Source organism: Trichosurus vulpecula (genome assembly GCF_011100635.1).
Source record: "Trichosurus vulpecula isolate mTriVul1 chromosome X unlocalized genomic scaffold, mTriVul1.pri SUPER_X_unloc_7, whole genome shotgun sequence".
Classification (NCBI taxonomy): domain Eukaryota; kingdom Metazoa; phylum Chordata; class Mammalia; order Diprotodontia; family Phalangeridae; genus Trichosurus; species Trichosurus vulpecula.
The window spans coordinates 152942-170902 of record NW_023494383.1 but is presented as its reverse complement, the minus strand read 5'-3'; the positions used below and the strand labels follow the sequence as shown (position 1 = coordinate 170902).

The following is a 17961-nucleotide window of genomic DNA, read 5'->3' as shown; positions in this document are numbered from 1 at the left end:
AGAATCCTAGAGAATCAAGTAAAAAATTACTTGAAATAATAAACAACTTTAGCGAAGTTGCAGGATATAAAATAAACCCACATACCTACATAAATCATCGGCATTTCTATATATAACTAAGAAAGCTAAACAGCAAGAGACAGAGAAATTCCATTTAAAGTTACTGTAGACATTATAAAATATTTGGGAATCTACCTGCCAAAACAAACCCATGAACTATATGAACGTAATTACAAAACACTTTTCACGCAAAGAAGGTCAGATCTAAATCTTTGGAAAAATATCAATTACTAATGAGTAAGCCGAGCTAATATGATAAAAAGTAGCCATCCCCGTCGTCGGGGCAGCTCCGCTCCTGCTCCCGCCGGGGGTGTGCCCCTGGTGCCTGGGCTCCGGCCTCGCTTCGCTCCCGGCCGGGTCAACGGCCGCCAGCCCGGAGCCGGGCTCTGGAACCCCGAGGGCGAGCCCCATCCCTGGCTACGCCACCGAGGCCTCGGGACCCGCGCCGCGCTCCCGGCCCCCTACCGCCGCCACAGCCTCGGCAGCCAACTCGCGGTCCGCGGACCCCGAGGGAGCTGCCCGCGCTTCGGGCGAGGCGGGCGCGCGTGCGCCGGCCGGGCGGGGTCGGGCCGCAGGAGGCAGGAAGTACGGCGACGTTCCCACTCCAGGCCCCGTCCTTCGGTCTCTTGGCACCCCAACAGTCCCTAGAGACCTGGCCGCCTCACGCAGCCTCCTTCCAGGGGCCCGGAATCCCGCGTCAGAGGCGTCAGGACGGGCGGACGCCGCTGCGCAGGCGCGAGGCCCCTCCTTCAAGGCGCCCTCTTCTGCTGGCCTAGCTGCGCACCCCGGACCACAGGCAGCCTGAGGAGGCGGTAGAGGCGGCGGCTGGAGAATGAGGTAAGCCGAGCCGAGCTCTGGCGGGGGCCCCCGCGGCCCACCTCAGCCTGTGAGCGGCGGGGAAAGGCCGTCCCCGGCCGCGCCGAGGCCCCTGCCCCACCCAGGCCCGGCCCGTCCTTGCAGCCTGGGTCTGAGGAGACGTTGGGCCCGTGCGCGGACGTTGGGGGGCCGCGGGCTGGGGTGGGGCCCGCGTGACGGGGGAAGTGCCAGGCTGGGGGAGGGGGCGGCCGAGGGGAGATGGGGGGGGGGGAGCAGGCGGGGCTGGCGGAGGAAAAGGGCGGGGCGGTCCCTGGCGTGGGAGCAGGGGAGCTGGCCAAGGCCCCTGCCCCTCCCCCTCCCCCTCACCCCGGCGCTCCCGCGGGGCCGCCTCCTGGTGGGAGTACGCTTCCGCAAGTTCAGACCCGGGGTTCGGTGGTCCTCAATCAGGGGCAGGGGCCGCCGAGGCCTTCCCTCCTGTTCCGGTGCCCGGCCCACAGCAGGCGCTTAATAAACGCCGACTCAGCCGGAGCCGTGGAAAGGGAGCACGTTGCTGCGGTGCCTCTCCCTTAACTCCCCGCCCTGTCTATTTTTAACCGTTAATATTAAAACCGTGAAATTCCTCTTTTCATTCCTGTGTGTCGCCCTCTTGTAGCGAAGGCAGCATGTCGGACCAGGAGAGGGACCAGGAGAGGGACCAGGAGAGGACCCAGGCACGTCTGCGGAAGGAGATCCGCTCCCTGCTCATCTCCAACAATGACGGCCTGACCCCGCAGCAGCTGGAGAGGGAGTACCTGTCCATGGGGGGCAGCCACCTGCCGCTCCGTGCCCTGGGCTACCGGACCACCATGGAGCTGGTCTTGGCCATGCCCGATGTGGTGAGCGTCTGCCCCTGCGAAGATGGCACCGTCATTCTCAAAGGTAGGCCGCAGAGCCCCAGGGGCGGCCCCCCAGATGAAGTCGATCCTCGCAGCCGGCACAGGTGTTAGGGCTAGAGGAAACCGGGAGAAGGGGTCATCACATCTGGGGTCCCGTGAGCCAGTCCGGAGGAACTCTTATTCTGTGCCTGAGAAAGCTGAGGCCCCATAAGAAAACGATGCAATTTTAAAGGTTGCAAAGTGCTTGTAGGGATCCCGTGAGGTCCTTAGTAGGAATATTAGGGCTTTGATAGTCACACATCTGTGCATCTGGGAGCTCACTGGTGTAATGATTCCTTACCGTGACCCGAGGCACAACAGAGCTATGCATGCTTATCCTGCATCCTTCCAAAAATTCAGTGAAAGGTTCACCCAGCATTCTGGGGGCTTTTCTCTTTTATTCTTGATACTGTGAGGATACGGTGAGGGCATGGGCTATCCATGGGTTATCCTTTATACAAGCAACCAGTCTTTTACAAACCCAGAGGGTTTTTGATGACATTCTACTTCTTCTCCTTTGTAATTCTGTATTTGTAACGTGTCACAGCCTACCTGCACCCACCATGTGCCTGTCCACTGCCCTCAATTTCAATTCTTCAGACACTCCAGTATCCTGTAATTTGTAGCAGTAACACTTCACCAGAAGAATATTGATGTTAAAAAGATGGGCCTTTGTTTCAGAGAGAGCTTGCTGTCTTGAAATATACTACATCATTACCCAAAAGCAATCCAGTTCATTTCCCTTTTTCTGTTGAATTTTGGATGCAACTCATTGTACATTTGCAGTATTTGTCCAAGATGAAATATACTATAGACATGATCTATATAGGTTGCCCATCCACCTGATATTGTGATGTTGTAGACATTCTTTAGTTACTCATTTTTTCCTGTGTGGATGATTGTTTTAGTCAACAAACTGTTAGGGGATCCATAGATTTTCTATTTGTTGTAATTCAGTTCTTTTTTAGTCCTGTCTGACACTTCATGACTCCACATTTGGGGTTTTCTTGGAAAAAATACTAGAGTGGTTTGCCATTTCCTTCTCCAGCTCATTTTACAGAGGAAGAAACAGAGGCAAATAGGATTAAGTGACTTGCCCAGGTCACACAGCTAGAAAGTGTCTGAGGCCGGATTTGAACTCAGGTCTTCCTCACTGGAAGCCTGGTGCCACCTTGCTACCATCTGTACATCTCAGTTAGTTGTGTGATAATAATGATGCGGTCAGCTGATAATATTGCTTTTGAAAACTTGCCTCCTTTTCTGATATATCCTGCCAAGGTTGACCTTGATGCATGTGTAGACTGTCAGAATTTTATAGATGAAGTAGATATGTGGTTTGGTAGTTATTAATGTTCTCTGTCTTATTTTTTGGTGGTTCCAAGATTTTTTCATGCTTTTGTTACCATGCCTTCCTTTAGATTCCTTGAAAATAAATAATTGCAATGTGTTTAAAATTGTCAGCTCTAGTACTGATCTCTTCTCTGTACAGGTGATTGGGGCCAGCTGCTTTTTCTGTCTTTGTGGCCCCTTCAGTCCCACAACCCCCTCCCATACTATCGTACCAGGACTGTTTTTGAAGTCCAAATGTCCTTTAGCTCCCCTGTCCTTGATGGTGAAAAGTGGATGAGAAAAATCTTTCTTGTCTTCTGTTTATTGACCTCCGTACATTTTCATCCTTAAATTCTCTCAAAACAGGCCCTCTCACTGGTTCTTCCCTCCACTGCTTCTGTTTTGTGAGGCAACACTGTGCTCATGATTTTCCACTATCCTTTTCCATGTGATTTTAGGTTTATATTCTTAATTGGTGCTGGCTCTTGATTATCTTATATTCTGCTTGACAAGTCTTTAAGTATTTTCTGATTAAGATGGTTTTTAGATTCTTGGTCGTTACAGCAGTTTATTTACATCTGTTGAAATTCTATATGAAATGATCACGATTTTTGTGTTGATGTCCTTTCATCCATGAATTCCCCAGGTGACTACGTCAAGAACTTGTGTAAATAGGTCAGGCTGAAATTATTATAATTGCACTTCCTATCTTTTTCTCATGTTTATTGATGAAATTCAGTTCTTCTAATATGTCATTGGAGAAGGTTCTCACCTTAAGTTAATTCTTATAGATAGTCTAAAAACTATACTTCTTAACACCTTCTGCCCTCATTTCTTCCACTTTATCATTTTCATTGAAGAAGCAGAAGTTGGGAAAGACATGCATAACTAAGAGCTATTTTTATTTTGCATTTTTCTTCAATTGGTTGTCATGTCCAAAAAATTTATCACCGAATATGTAACTTAGTGATGATGAGCATTTCTCCATTTAGCTAATTTGGCCCTCAAAAAGCAGGTGCCCCCTGTTTCTGAGACTCTATTAGAAGCCAGACTTTGCCCTCTCTTTGGGCAGGGAATTGCCAAACCTCAGGTCACTTCATACAGCCATCAGATTAAGAAGAATGAGGTTTAGAGATGTTAAATGACTTGCTCAGGGTCACACATCTAGTAAATGTTCACCAGCAGGATTCAAATTCAGTTCTCTTCTGCTTCATAGGATCACAGATTTAGAATTGGAAGGTACCTTTGAGGTTATCAAATCCAACCCTCTGATTTTACAGATGAGGAAACTGGGGCCCAGAGAAGTTAAATGACTTGTCCAGCATCATGGAGCTACCACCTGTGTGAAGCAGGATTCAAGCTTCCGTCTTGCTGACTGCCAAGTCCATGACGTTTATTGTATTCTTTCTAATAGATCTCTTGAGAAATAATATTGATAAATGCAATCATTTTATGTGGGTTTCAAATCTTCTAGGAGTTAATAAGCAATATTTCTGCTTCTCTTTTCTATCCTCTGGAAAGCTTAACCTTGAAATAAACAAAAAGCAGGATGTATAGGAAGAAGGAAAAAGACTAGATATAATCCCTAAAGATTTTTCTGGTTCTTATTTTTTTTTTTAATCATTTGGACCATCCCAAGTTCAAATTAAAATACCAGGCAATATAAAAACTGCATGTGTGCATATATGGTATATAATATGTGTATAACATGCATATATGTGTATATAACATAGTATATAATGTAAACATTATATAATACACACAAATATTTTAAGTAGTGTCAAATAAAATTAAAGATTATGTTTATAGGGAGCTCAAGGAGGAACTGCAGTCCTAATGTTCCCTTTTCTTCCTTTTTCTTAGCCATTCCAGATGAAACAACCAAAGGAGTAGCAAGTTTGGTTGTAAAACAGAGGAGTAGTAGAAAGCTTCAAAATTCTGCCCAGAAAGGAAGGGCAAGTGTTGGTTCTAGTTCTGGCTCTCGTGGAAGAGTACCTGGCCGGGGGAAGACACCTCCCATTCTTCCAGCTGTGGTAAAGAGTGAGCTAAGAGACCTCTTGGCTTTTTCTCCAATCCTCCTTTCTGATTTCGAAAAGGCTTTTGCAGAGCGATTTGGACGACCATTCCAATATATGCAATTTGGATTTCTTTCTATGTTTGAAGTGCTGAGTGCAGCTTCAGATATCATTGCTGTTGAGCAGACCCAGGCAGGTTCTTTGTTAACCTTAAAGCAAAATCTACCAAGTGAACAGAAGAGGGGGTTACAAGCAGGTAAGAGTGTGAGCATAAGTAGCAAATTCAGATTTTTTTTTTCCTCTTCCTCTTAAAAATAAATGAGGGTAGTTGACGGTGTTAACTCTACACAGACTTATTATGACTTAGGAGGCATAACATACATTGAGTGATGAATCTTTATTATCTAAAACACAATTTTATCTCCTGGCACCAGTGTTGTAGCCCATCTAGTTTTTATATTGTCACTGCTTAAAAGAACCTGAAGAACTCCAGTATCATTTGCAGTATGATAATACTTAATTTTTTTTTCTTATGCTTAATGATTCTTAATGGTTTACAAAGTGATTTTTATGTAGATTTTTACTTGCTCTTCACAAGATCCTTGAAAGGTAGGCAATGTAGATTTGTAAGAGCTAGCAGGAGAACACACTTGATGAAAGTGTAATACTTTTCCCTTTGGGAAGATTTTTCTCTTCCACCAGAGGCACAGCTTTGGGGTCTGAATGGAGCCATGGGAAAAAATGCCCAGTTAAATTAACTCTTGGTAGTCAGGTGACAGAGATGTAAGCCACTTTGTCTTCATATGTACAGTGTAGGTATTCTTATTCTCTTTTATAAATGAGGAAACTGAAGTTCAAAGAAGTAAATTATTTGCCCAAAGTCATTTACCAGTAGTCAAGTTGGATCTCAGGTGTTCGGACTGCTGAATCCAATATTCAGTCCAATGTATTTTTTCCACTTTAAAATGCAATCTCATTAGATGATGCTTGCCTGTCGCTATTGCAGTTGAAGTAAGTCTTAGTAAACAAGTGGGAATCTAGTTGAATAATTTCTTCCCTAGTTCAAGTAGTTGATAGCCTTTCTCTTTATCATATTTTATTAATGAGATGAAGAAAAGATTGTGGTAATAGATTAATGGTCAATTTCTTGAAAGTATGTTAAGTCAATAAGCTTGGCTTTTGATAAGATTTTTTTCACTTCTCTTTTATACATGTAAGGTAAAACATCACAAGCTGGAAAAAAACAACCCAAATCCTCCAGGCCAAAACCTACAGGAGGGACACATTTGCCAGAACCTGCCTCAGCTTCTGAGCCACTGAAACAGCCACATCCAGTGAAAACCACAGAATTGAATGGCATGGAGGCCTCTTCTTTGGACCAATCTGAGGAATTAAATCAGGTGGGAAACTTTGGAGGTGATAATGCTTTTAAAAAAATTCAGTTTGTCTCTTAAATATAATATATGCTAACTATACAATTAAAAAAAAAACAGCCTTAGATTTTTAAAACTAAAATTGTTTAGTTATTTCAGGGAGAAGTAGTCTAATTTTTCACATGGAAGTGCCTTGGAATCCTTAAACCTTTACTAACTTTGATCCAACAATGAATACATATTTGAAAATAAGTGCCATTAAAGACATTTTAATATGAAACTCAAAGAAACAGGTTCTTTCAGGGTGTAATGTATAGTGATAGATTTTCAAAGACCTTTTCCTTAGTGCCAAAAATAACTTGAAAAATGGAAACAAATGGAAATCCATTCTGCTGTCAGAAATGTTCATTGCAACATTGGGATGCTAGAGAGACTATGGTTAGGAGAATTCCTCCTAGCTTAAAAAAAAGTGTTGGTATGCTAACTGACAGTGTTCACGAAGAATTAGTATAAGAAGGAAAAGTTCTAGGTAAAGATAATGACTAAGTGAAGACTCTTCCACTTGACTAACGTTAGTGCCATCTTAGAAGATAACATTGATTATGATGGCAAATTCTAAGGTAAGACAATACTTTTGATTATGCACCTTGAATGAATGAATACTACTTGAATGTATCTTAAGTTGCTTGTTGATTTATGTTGAAAAGTTCATTTGCTTAAGTAAAAGAAATATCATTTTGTATCTTTTTTGTATTTTACCTTTTACCATCTTCTTGACACCATAGTTTTATTTTTTATTTTTTGAAGCTGGAAAATACTTCCAAATCAGTGATTGCACAGATTGGACCAGGAGGGACCATGAATTCAGAACTAAAGAAGAAAATGAAATTTGTAAGTGTTCTCTACTTCTGGGAAATATGTAAGAGCAATGGGATTTGGGGGAGGGGAACAGACTGATGTGGTGAAAGAGCCCTGGATTTATAATCTGAGGACCTGGGAATAATAGAGTACTGTTAATGATTGTCTTTGTGACATTGGACAAATTATTCTTGTTCCTTTCTCAAGGAATTCAGAATGTGATTTACAGTCTTCCTCTCTGTCTCTTGTTCTCAAGAACTTCAGCTGACCAATCGATGCTCTGTAAGAAACTCTAGCCTTCTAATTCATCAGTCTCTTCAACTCCCATGACTTTCCCACCGTCTCTGCCATATGTAGACATGGTCACATCTGTGATTTCATCTCATAACTGTTCTTCTGCTTGATCTAGAACTCTGAATTTACTTTTTCTGTCCACATGTCTCCCTGTGTCTTACTTTTCCTATACCTATTCTGGGACCTCTCCAAGACCTCAAGTTGTTCAGTTTCCTCCCATCATCACCTCAATTCTGGTCTTTCTTTCCTTGAAAATGTTGACCCTATGGTTAACCAGTTCACCCACTTCTGCTCTCAAATTCCTTTCCCCCTTGTCCTGTCACTGCTCATTCTTGAATCTTGGGTTACCTCTACTCTACACCTTCTCTGCTTTTCTGCACATGCTGTAGAATATGACTGGTTATGACACAACCAAGCAAATTGACTTCACTACAGATTTATATTACTCATCCTTAACTGGGTCCTCAGTGTTATTCCACAATCCATTTTTATTCCCTAATGGATAGTGTATTGCAAACTGATCCCCTTCTTCCCATGATTGTTCCAGACTTTTCTCCTCAAGTGTTCTGTGCTATACCTTTCCATTCAGCAGAGAACTGCACATCAACTTATAATCTGAGAAAATAGGCCCCTTAAAATGGTGAGTTCCCTCATGTCTGCTGTTGTATACCTCAGCATTTTAACATTCTTCATTCTCTCCTCCTGTACTCTAGTCTCATAAAGAAGTGGCCTTTCTCTTCACCCAGACCAAATCTCTCCACTTGTGTCCTTGATTCCATCCTTTCCTTTTTCCTTTTGGAGCTGAATCCTTCCTTCAAATGCTCTTTCTCTCATTTTTGATATCTCCCTATCTATTGACTCCTTCCTTGCTACCTACAAAGCTGCAAAGTCTACACTATCCTTTAAAAAAAACCACAACAAACTTTCACTTGATCCAGTCATCTCTAGCTATCATCCTACGTCTCTTTCCAAGCCATGTTCCTGCAAGTCACCTGTACTCTGGTTTCTATCTCTTGCCTTCCTACTCACTTTTCTATCTGATCCCCCTTTCCTAACAAAAACTACATTCTTCATTATTCTAAACCATTGTTTATATACTGAGTCTAGTGGCTTTTTTTTCTGTTCTTATTTTTCTTAAGCTTGCTGTATCATTTGCCACTGTTCACCAGCAGTACCTTATCTATGGTAGGTACTTAAAAATAAAATTGAGCATATCTAGGCCACAATTTCCTGATCCGTAATATAAGGGAGTTTAACTTGACATTCTCTAAAGTTCCTGATCTGTCCTGAATCCATCTAGCTGAAGAGTTATTGAGCCCTCATTTTAATATCTTGTCTACAGGTATAACTTGAAACATCTTTGTCAAATCTTTGATATTCCTTTCATCTACCCTGTCCAAAAAAAAGGCTATCAGATTAGTTTGGGATGACCATTTCTTGATTATTCCATGCTAGATCTTAGTTCATTGCTCTTTTACAAATTGTTTCATAATCTTGGCTATCATCAGGAAGTGTGTAGTTTGCAAGGCGTCTTCTTTTTTTTGAAAATCAGTATAACATTTGTCCTATTCTCCATGCTCTTTTTATAAATACATTTTGTTGATATAGTATTTTTGGTGCTCCAATTTCCCAGTATTCCTCCTTTGTACTTCCCATAGAGTCATTCTGTATAACAGGGAATGTTTTAAATATTCTTTTTTTCTTAATACTTAAAGAGAAGAGAAAAAAAACAGCAAAATTGATTGAAACAAAACAAAAAAACCCTGAAAATATACGCAGTATTCCACAACTTTACATTTCTCATCTCTGCAAAGGAGTAAAGTGAATCTTTTTATGTTTTCTTCGAGGCCATGTTTGTCTTTGTGATTTTACAGCACTCAGTTTTGATTGTTTTGTGGTGGCTATTTTTTCCATTTGTGTGTTGCTGTAGTCATTCTGTATATTGTTTTCTTGGCTCTACTTCTTTACTTCATTTAAGTGTTTCCATGCCTCTCTGTATATATCATAAATGTAATTTCTTACAGCACAGTAATATTCGATTACTTTCATGTGCTTTATTTCTTTAGCCATTCCTTAGTATGTCAGGATCTACTTTGTTTCCACTTCTTTGCCACCCAAAAAATGCTGCTATGAATGTTTTCACACATATGGGACCTTTTCTTTTTCCCAGTGACCTTGATGTGGGTCAGTTCATGCCTAGTATGTCTCTGTCTGGCTGTCTTCCCCTCTCTCTCCCTCTTCCCCTCCCCCCCCCCCATTCCCAGGCAGCTAGGTGGCAAAGTGGATAGAGGGCCAGGCCTGGTGTCAGGAAGATTCTTCCTGAGTTCAAATCCAGCCTCACATACTAACTAGCTGCGTGACCCTCGGCAAGTCACTTAAACCCTCTTTGCCTCAGTCCCTTATCTGTAAAATAAGCTATAGAATAAAATGGCAAATCACTCCAGTATCTCTGCCAAGAAAACCCCCAGTGGGGTCATGAAGAATCAGAAGCGACTGAATAGCAGTAATGTCTGTCTCTGGGTCAGAAAGTGTGACGATTTTAGTCGCTTTATTTCAGCAAGTCAACAGGCATTTATTAAGTGCATACTATGTACCAGACACTGTGGTTAAGTGTTGGGGTTACAAATAAAGGCAAAAACACTCCCTACCTTCAAGGAACTTACAGTCTAAGGAGGAAAGCAACATGTAAACAATTGTATATAAGATATGAACAGACTATGTTGGAAGCAATATTAGAGGGAAGATGCCAGCACTGAGAGGGACAAGGAGTTGTCTTCTTTAAGGTAGGATCTTAGCTGAGACTTGCAGGAAGCCTTAGAAGTCTTGAGGTAGAGACAAGGTGGGACTGCAACAGCCAGAAAAAATGTAGCGATAGAGTGAAATTTGGAAGGAAAGGTAAGGAAGCCAATGTCATTGGATCATAGATTATGTGGAAGGGAGTCAGGTGTAAGAAGACTGAAAAGGTAGTAAGGGGTCAGATTGTGAAGAGTTTTAAAAGCCAAACACACACAGGATTTTATATTTAATCCTGGAGGTAATAGGAAGCTATGGGACTATATTGTGTGTGGTCTGACAGTTGCAAATTACTTTCCAAAATGGGTGTACTAAATCACAGTTGCACCAACAATCCACTAGTGTGCCTGTCTATATTTTAAAATAGTTTTATTGTATTAAAAATGTAAAAGCCATTCTTAGTTTACTGGCAGAAAGCAGGCTCCAGTCTGCCCTACTCCCTGCCTTGAAGGCTGTCATCCACTAGAGGTTTTTAAGGGTTCCTTCACAGATGCTAAGCTAACATTGTTCAGAAATCCTTTGATTGTGTCAACCCAACAAAACTAGGTGACATCCCTTTGTCTCCCTCAGTTAGCACTTATTAAGGCCCTTATCATCTCTCTCCTATACTACTGTAATAACTTAATAGGTCTCTCTGCCTTTAGTCTTTGCTTTGATGTTTCCTCTACAGAGCTGCTAAAATAAAATATAATATCTGACCGTGTCATTCTCATGCTCTCAAAAACCTTGAGGGTGTCTCTGAGGTTTTTAGGTCAAAGGTAAAACTGTTCAGCCTGACACTTAAAGTCTTCTACAGTTTGTTCTTAATTTCACTTTCTAGCACTGATACTACTCCACTTGATGAACTCTGTGTTCTTGCAGGTTCCTGAGCTTAACATTACATCTCTGTGCGTGTGTTTGTTTTTGATTACCTCCACCCCATCTGCCCTCCCTTCTATCATCCCCCCTTTTTTTAATCTTCTTCCTCCTTTTTTCCTGTGGGGTAAGATACCCAATTGAGTAGGTGTGGTATTCCCTCCTCAGGTCAAATCTGATGAGAGCAAGATTCACTCATTCCCCCTCACCTGCCTTCTCTTCTCTTCCTACAAAACTGCTTTTTCTTGCCACTTCTATTCGAGATAATTTATCCCATTCTATCTCTCCCTGTCTCCCTCTCTGAATATATTCCTCTCTCATCCCTTAATTTGATTTTATTTCTTTTAGATATCTTCCCTTCATCTTCAACTCACCCTGTGCCTGCTCTCTCTCTCTCTTTCTCTCTCTCTCTATATATATACACATATATACATACATATACACTCACACATACATATATACACATAAACATATGTGTATACACACACACACACACACACACACACACACACACTCTATGCTCTGTGTCCATATATGTATGTATATTCCCTTCAGCTACCCTAATACTGAGGTCTCATGAATCATACACATCATCTTTCCATGTAGGAATGTAAACAAAACAGTTCAACTTTAGTAAGTCCCTCTTTTTCTTGATTACCTTTTCATGCTTCTCTTGATTTTTGTGTTTGAAAGTCAAATTTTCTATTCAGCTCTGGTCTTTTCACTGAGAAAGCTTGAAAGTCCTCTATTTTATTGAAAGTTCATATTTTGCCTTGGAGCCTCATACTCAGTTTTGCTGGGTAGGTGATTCTTGGTTTTAATCCTAGCTCCATTGACCTTCGGAATATCATATTCCAAGCCCTTCAATCTCTTAATGTAGAAGCTGCTAGATCTTGGGTTATTCTGATTGTATTTCCACAACACTCAAATTGTTTCTTTCTGGCTACTTGCAATATTTTCTCCTTGATCTAGGAGCTCTGGAATTTGGTGACAATATTCCTAGGAGATTTCTTTATGGGATCTATTTGAGGAGGCAATTGGTGGATTCTTTCAATTTCTGTTTTGCCCTGTGGCTCTAGAATATCAAGGCAGTTCTCCTTGATAATTTCTTGAAAGATGACATCTGGGCTATTTTTTTGATCATGGCTTTCAGGTAGTCCAATAATTTTAAATTATCTCTCCTGGATCTATTTTCCAGGTCAGTGGTTTTTCCAAGGAGATATTTCACATTGTCTTCCATTTTTTCATTCCTTTGGTTCTGTTTTATAAAATCTTGATTTCTCATAAAGTCACAAGCTTCCACATGCTGCAATCTCATTTTTAAGGTATATTTTTCTTCAGTGGTCTTTGGACCTCCTTTTTCCATTTGGCTAATTCTGCCTTCAAGCATTCTTCCCTCATTGGCTTTTTGGAGCTCTTTGCCATTGAGTTCGGTCTATTTTAAGGTGTTGTTTTCTTAGTATATTTTCTGTGTTTTTTGGGTCCCTTTAGCAAGGCAATTGACTTGTTTTTCATGGTTTTCTCGATCCTTCTCATTTCTCTTGCCCATGTTTCTTACGTCTCTAACTTGCTTTTCCAAATCCTTTTTGAGCTCTTCCACGGCCTGAGACCAGTTCATGTTTTTCTTGGAGGCTTTTGTTGTAGGCTCTTTGACTTTCTCGACTTCTTCTGGCTGTATGTTTTGGTCTTCTTTGTCACCAAAGAAAGATTCCAAAATCTGAGACTGAATCTGGGTGCGTTTTCGCTGCCTGGCCATATTCTCAGCCAACTAACTTGACCCTTGAGTTTTCAGCGGGGTATGACTGCTTGTAGAGTTATAGAGAACTATGTTCCAAGCTTGGGGGGATGCGCCAGCTCTGCCACCACCAGCACCACCAACTCCCCAAGAACCCCCAACCCGGACTGGACTTAGATCTTCAGCAGGCTCTTCACTCCTGCTCTGATCCGCCACTGAATTCCTCCTACCAGGTAGGCCTGGGGCTAGAAGCAACTGAAGCTGTAGTTCTGTACCTGCCCCACCTCTGCTGCCTCCAGGGCGGTGGCCGAACTGCAATCTCCTACTCCTGCAGCTTTTCCCACTAACCTTCTCTGTTGTCTTTGGTGTTTGTGGGTTGAGAAGTCTGGTAACTGCTGTAGCTCACTGATTCAGAGCGCTAGGGCACGCTGCACCCGGCTCCTGGTCTGGTTGGTCCGCGCCGCCCATGCTGGGCTCTGCTCCGCTCCCAGCTCCGTGCGGGATAGACCTTACCCAGAGACTGTCCAGGCTGTCCTGGGCTGGAGCCCTGCTTCCCTCTGCTATTTTGTGGGTTCTGCAGTTCTAGAATTGGTTCAGAGCCATTTTTTATGGGTTTTTGGAGGGACCCGGTGGGGAGCTCATACTAGTCCCTGCTTTCCAGCCGCCATCTTGGCTCTGCCCCCTCTACAAAGTCTTACTGCAGTGCTTCGTTGTGGTATGGAGGGGACCTTGGATTCTCCAAAGCTACATCAATGGAGCATAGATTTTACTCTTTGGAAAGGCTTTGAATATGGGCCTGGAAACAGATATCTACTTTCCTAGTACTAGTGTAGCTAAGTATAGAGAGGCTCTTCACCCATGAACTGGTTTTATGGTGATATATTCTTTGGTCATGGCACCCATGAAAAAAAAAAAAGACAAAATGGCCCCTAGCAGTCCATTGTGGCCTTGTACTTCTGGAGTGTTGGTGGTAGAGTGGCAGAATAGGAACATTGATTTTTATGTTGGTATTTGAAATTTTAGATAATTGGCTCATAACTGAGTTACATACTACTACACTAAAAAGTATGTACTATGCTATGCTACTGAAAGAACCAAACTGTAAAGCCTGAGAATTTCACTACAAATGAAACCAGAAGACAAAACGAAGGTTTAGCTCAATAAATGGCTGGGTGTCAGGGTCTCTTTGGAGAGGCAAAATGTAGGAGTTCATTATATTGTGCACCCAAAGGCAACACAAAATATTTCATTTGGATACTTTAATTATCCTCAGCACTGCCATAGAAGATCGTCTCTGCAGTCTACCACTTCTTTCATTATTTGCAAGATTGGACATGATACTTCGTTAGTGTTCTTTATATTTTTGTTATTATGTATATTCTGGTCCTGCTGTATTCTGCATCTGTTTATAAAAGTCTTCATTTTTTTTGAATTCCTTATATTTGTAATTTCTTATTGCACAATAAAATTCTGGCTTTTCATTTTACTGAAGGCCCAGAGTGATGTACCCAGTTATGCAGAGGTCATAAGTTGCAGAGCTGTGATTCAACTCTGATTCCAACTCCAGTGGTCTTCACTGCCATTGTACTCATCTTGTTCAAAGCAGTTATAACTGTCCTGGTTATTTCTCCAGCTTTGTCCCGAAAATTCTTTTGCTGTAGAGGGTTTTTCTGTATTAGTTCTATGAGGTTCTTTGCATTTTCAGTGTTAATCCTTTTGCCTTCCAAAAGAATGCTTAGATTTGTTAGGAGATATCCTGGCATCTAAGCCTTGGTTTTTAAATTTTAAATGTATTGAATTTCAAGTTTTCTTCAACCATTTATAATTTTTATAGGAAAATCTAGTGTAAGTTTGACTAACTTTTTTTTTGTATGTAATCTTTTTCCTGTGTAAGCATATTTTCTCTTGAAGTTTTCATCTCAAAGTTTAGCAATGATCTTCTGGGAGAGTTGTGTTTTTTTTCCCTTTGTAGAGGACTTCCTTCAGTTTCCCATGTGCAACTGGTTTTTTTTGTTTGTTTGTTTTTGTTTTTGTTTTTTTGGAGGAGGGAAAGCAGGGCAATTGGGGTTAAGTGACTTGCCCAAGGTCACACAGCTAGTAAGTGTGTCAAGTGTCTGAGGTCAGATTTGAACTCAGGTCCTCTTGACTCCAGGGCCGGTCTTTACTCATTGTGCCACCTAGCTGCCCCATGCAACTGTTTTTTATTCTCAAAATTTTCTTGAATTATTTCCTGACCTGTATGTAATGGGGGAGAGATATCAGTCTTCTGGATCTGTGCTTTATATACAATGCTTCCAAATCTTTTCCATGGGTGGGTGTTTTTTTTTTTTTTAGCTAGTTTTTCTGGTCCCAAAGCATTTGCCATTATTTCTACTGTATTTGTTCTATTTTTAGTTTTGTTCTTGTTTTAAAATTATTCATGTTATTTTGATGGCTTTTGCCATTATCTCCCTCAGTTTCTTACTTTCATTTAATTCTTCTCATTATTCTTAGCTATATCATTGTTTTCTATGTCCTCTTATCATTTTTAAAGTTGCTACTTATTTAATTTCATATATATGTTTGTTACCCAGATGAGGCTATGTGGTGTCATAGCTAGAGCATTGGAGTGGACATCAAGACATTTGAATTTTTGAACCTCATTCACACAACTAGCATTTATTAAGCACCTCTTACATATCAGGCCCTATGCTAGGGCTGGGCACAACAAATCCAAAGAATAAAACAATCTCTACTCTTAAGGGACTGATATTCTAACTTTTTTCAATTTAAATTCTCAGTTTCCACATCTTAGTAACATGAGGAAAGTACTAGTTACCTGCCTCACATAGGGTTGTTGTCAGGGTCAAAATAAGTGTTTCGCAAAGCTTAAAAGTTCAATATAAATGTGAACTCTTATTAACCATTTGAGCCTTTCAGGATTTCTTACTTTGTTCATATTAAGAATTTTTTTAGTATACATTTTCATCACTTTCAGTGCCTTTTGCCTTCTATTCTATTACATGTGTGTGAGTGTGTATGTGTGAGTGTGTGTGTACAATAGATGTATTTTACTTAGAGTGTTCTTCAGCTTGCTCATTTTAAATGAGCTTCAATTTTCATGTAAGAATAAAAAATTTTACTTATTTTTTGATATTTCTGTTGCCAATTTTAAAGGGAATAATACGGCTCTCATATAGTCTTTCTTTCCAGAAGGTAAAGTGCCCTCCCAATGAATTTACTTACCTACTGCCTGCAAAGAGAGAACGTAGGTAGCTCGGTGGACAGTGTCGGGCCTGAGGTGAGGAAAACTCACTTTCTTGAGTTCCAATCTAGCAGCAGACACTTAGTAGTTGCGTGACCATGGGCAAGTCACTAAACCCTCTATGCCTCAATTTCCTCATCTGTAAAATGAGATGGAGAAGGAAACAGCAAATTGCTCCAGTATCTTTGCCAAGAAAACCCCAAATGGGGTCACAAAGAGTTGGACATGATTGAAATGACTGAACACCAACTGCCTTCAATCAAACCTAAGCTGCCTTCATCCTTAAAAACAAACAAAAACCTTCACTAGACACTGCCCTCCCCTCAAGCTATCATCTTATATCTTTCCTGCCCTTCTCAGCTAAACTTTAAGGAAAGGCTGTCTATCTTTACTGGCTGTGTTTCCTTATTCTCTTCAGAACCTCTGCAGTCTGGCTTCTGACCTCACCACTCAGTTGAAACTGCTCTCTCCAGAGTTATCAGTGATCTACTGATTGCCAGATCTTTATGATGTTTCTCAAGCCCTTTTCTTTGGTCCCTCTTCCTATTTGATCTGCCCACCTTCTCTGGATCCTCTTCCTCCTGTGGGTTTTTGTGACACTTAATCTCTCTTGGTTCCTCCTGCCTGTCTTACCACTTCCTTTTCATTTTTCGCTTTGCGGGATCATCCTTTCATGTGCATAGCACACCGTGTCCTGGGCCCCCTTTTCTGTTTCGTAGCCTCTCTCACTTGGCCGCACGGGCCTTACTTACTTTACTGTGTATATCAATCCATTTCCTGTTTCTAGGCCTTTGTACTGGCGTGCCTCATGCATGTAATACACTTCTTTGCTTCTGCCTCTTAGAATCCCTGCTTTCTATAAGATGCAGCTTGAGGAGCACCTTTTACATGAAGCTTTTCCTGATAACCAGTGGCCTCCTCATTTAATATTACCCTGCATCTTTGTTTGAATCTATAGATGTATTTTTTCTGCCAATAAAATACAATTTCCTCTAGCACTCTCCAGGCAAAGACTTTCACCTATTTTCTTTACAAAACCTGGTGCTAGCACAGTATCTGGTACATATGAGGCACTTGTTGAGTGAGTATTCTTTAGAATGTCCAGTATTTTCAAATATAGTGGAAAAAATGCTATTTGACTTGAAAAAAATATGTAAAATTTCTAGTGGGCACCAAACAAATTGCTTTGGAGGGAGAGAAGTTCTGGAAGATAGATGAAATCCACTTACTTTCCATTTTTGCTGTTTTTTGCTTCCTTGACATTGTTTCTATCACCGAATTACTTCATCTGGGTCCAAGATACCCAACACGTCCAGCATTTTACGGAACTTTGTAATAATTTTAAAGAAATTTTTAAATATTTATACTGTCTGTGCTTTTGCCTTATAATATTCTGTACATATCTCCCAAAAGTTAGATTTAACAAAAGCTGAAAATATCAAGTTTCTGAAGCCCCTGAGGGAGTGGGTGCTAATAGTTTAGGAATTGTTAAGTATTTTTAATTCTTGTCAGCCAAAGTCATCTAGTCTGAAATTTTCTTTTCTCTAGCTTGTATCCAAATTTCCACAAGGATTGCTTCTTTCTAAACTGCTTGGAGAGTTTGAGGTAAGAATTTTATTTTCTCTTTACCAGTTAGAGCCTTGTAAAGTTCTCTTCCTAGGGAGAGTTGGAAATA

General features: G+C 41.2%; 1 protein-coding gene across 1 annotated transcript in view; it reads left to right on the top strand.

The window, feature by feature from the left end:
- The first annotated feature begins 807 nt into the window (after positions 1–807).
- Positions 808–17961, top strand: part of LOC118833259 (tudor domain-containing protein 5-like) — an 18617-nt gene continuing 1463 nt past the window's right edge. Inside the window, exons 1-6 of the mRNA XM_036740616.1 lie at positions 808–897; positions 1529–1794; positions 4983–5390; positions 6353–6534; positions 7315–7398; positions 17835–17891. Of these exons, the coding sequence (XP_036596511.1) occupies positions 893–897; positions 1529–1794; positions 4983–5390; positions 6353–6534; positions 7315–7398; positions 17835–17891 (1002 nt within the window). The 5' untranslated portion in view covers positions 808–892. The remainder of the gene's footprint in view (positions 898–1528; positions 1795–4982; positions 5391–6352; positions 6535–7314; positions 7399–17834; positions 17892–17961) is intronic.